The sequence below is a fragment of the Procambarus clarkii genome, chromosome 1, assembly GCF_040958095.1.
Source record: "Procambarus clarkii isolate CNS0578487 chromosome 1, FALCON_Pclarkii_2.0, whole genome shotgun sequence".
In the NCBI taxonomy this organism is placed as follows: Eukaryota; Metazoa; Arthropoda; class Malacostraca; order Decapoda; family Cambaridae; genus Procambarus; species Procambarus clarkii.
In genome coordinates, this window is record NC_091150.1 from 23,982,644 (window position 1) to 23,984,401 (window position 1,758).

General features: G+C 61.5%; 1 protein-coding gene across 1 annotated transcript; it reads right to left on the reverse strand.

Annotated features, from left to right (window-relative positions):
* Nucleotides 1–567: 567 nt before the first annotated feature.
* LOC138362700 (uncharacterized) lies at nucleotides 568–1,167 on the reverse strand. Its single transcript, XM_069321158.1, has one exon. It carries the CDS (start codon nucleotides 1,165–1,167, stop codon nucleotides 568–570), a length of 600 nt encoding a protein of 199 aa, XP_069177259.1.
* Nucleotides 1,168–1,758: the final 591 nt, after the last annotated feature.

Below are 1,758 nucleotides of genomic sequence, written 5' to 3' on the forward strand. Positions count from 1 at the left end.
TGCTCGCATGGCTGCGTCCTAGCTGCTAGGTGCTTGCATGGCTGCGTCCTAGATGTTAGATGCTCGCATGGCTGCGTCCTAGCTGCTAGGTGCTCGCATGGCTGCGTCCTAGCTGCTAGGTGCTCGCATGGCTGCGTCCTAGATGCTAGGTGCTCGCATGGCTGCGTCCTAGCTGCTAGGTGCTTGCATGGCTGCGTCCTAGCTGCTAGGTGCTCGCATGGCTGCGTCCTAGCTGCTAGGTGCTTGCATGGCTGCGTCCTAGCTGCTCGCATGGCTGCGTCCTAGATGCTTGCTGCTCGCATGGCTGCGTCCTAGCTGCTAGATGCTCGCATGGCTGCGTCCTAGCTGCTAGGTGCTCGCATGGCTGCGTCCTAGCTGCTAGGTGGTCGCATGGCTGCGTCCTAGCTGCTAGGTGCTCGCATGGCTGCGTCCTAGCTGTTAGGTGCTCGCATGGCTGCGTCCTAGCTGCTAGGTGCTCGCATGGCTGCGTCCTAGCTGCTCGCATGGCTGCGTCCTAGCTGCTCGCATGGCTGCGTCCTAGCTGCTAGGTGCTCGCATGGCTGCGTCCTAGCTGCTCGCATGGCTGCGTCCTAGCTGCTCGCATGGCTGCGTCCTAGCTGCTAGGTGCTCGCATGGCAGCGTCCTAGCTGCTAGGGGCTCGCATGGCTGCGTCCTAGCTGCTAGGTGCTCGCATGGCAGCGTCCTAGCTGCTAGGTGGTCGCATGGCTGCGTCCTAGCTGCTAGGTGCTCGCATGGCAGCGTCCTAGCTGCTAGGTGCTCGCATGGCTGCGTCCTAGCTGCTAGGTGCTCGCATGGCTGCGTCCTAGCTGCTAGGTGCTTGCATGGCTGCGTCCTAGCTGCTATGTGCTCGCATGGCTGCGTCCTAGCTGCTAGATGCTCGCATGGCTGCGTCCTAGCTGCTAGGTGCTCGCATGCCTGCGTCCTAGCTGCTATGTGCTCGCATGGCTGCGTCCTAGCTGCTAGATGCTCGCATGGCTGCGTCCTAGCTGCTAGATGCTCGCATGGCTGCGTCCTAGCTGCTAGATGCTCGCATGGCTGCGTCCTAGCTGCTAGATGCTCGCATGGCTGCGTCCTAGCTGCTAGATGCTCGCATGGCTGCGTCCTAGCTGCTAGATGCTCGCATGGCTGCGTCCTAGTTGCTCGCATGGCTGCGTCCTAGATGCTAGGTGCTCGCATGGCTGCGTCCTAGCTGCTAGATGCTCGCATGGCTGCGTCCTAGCTGCTAGATGCTCGCATGGCTGCGTCCTAGCTGCTAGATGCTCGCATGGCTGCGTCCTAGCTGCTAGGTGCTTGCATGGCTGCGTCCTAGCTGCTAGGTGCTTGCATGGCTGCGTCCTAGCTGCTAGGTGCTCGCATGGCTGCGTCCTAGCTGCTAGGTGCTCGCATGGCTGCGTCCTAGCTGCTAGGTGCTTGCATGGCTGCGTCCTAGCTGCTAGGTGCTTGCATGGCTGCGTCCTAGCTGCTAGGTGCTTGCATGGCTGCGTCCTAGCTGCTAGGTGCTTGCATGGCTGCGTCCTAGCTGCTAGGTGCTCGCATGGCTGCGTCCTAGCTGCTAGGTGCTTGCATGGCTGCGTCCTAGCTGCTAGGTGCTTGCATGGCTGCGTCCTAGCTGCTAGGTGCTTGCATGGCTGCGTCCTAGCTGCTAGGTGCTCGCATGGCTGCGTCCTAGCTGCTAGGTGCTTGCATGGCTGCGTCCTAGCTGCTAGGTGCTTGCATGGCTGCGTCCTAGCTGCTAGG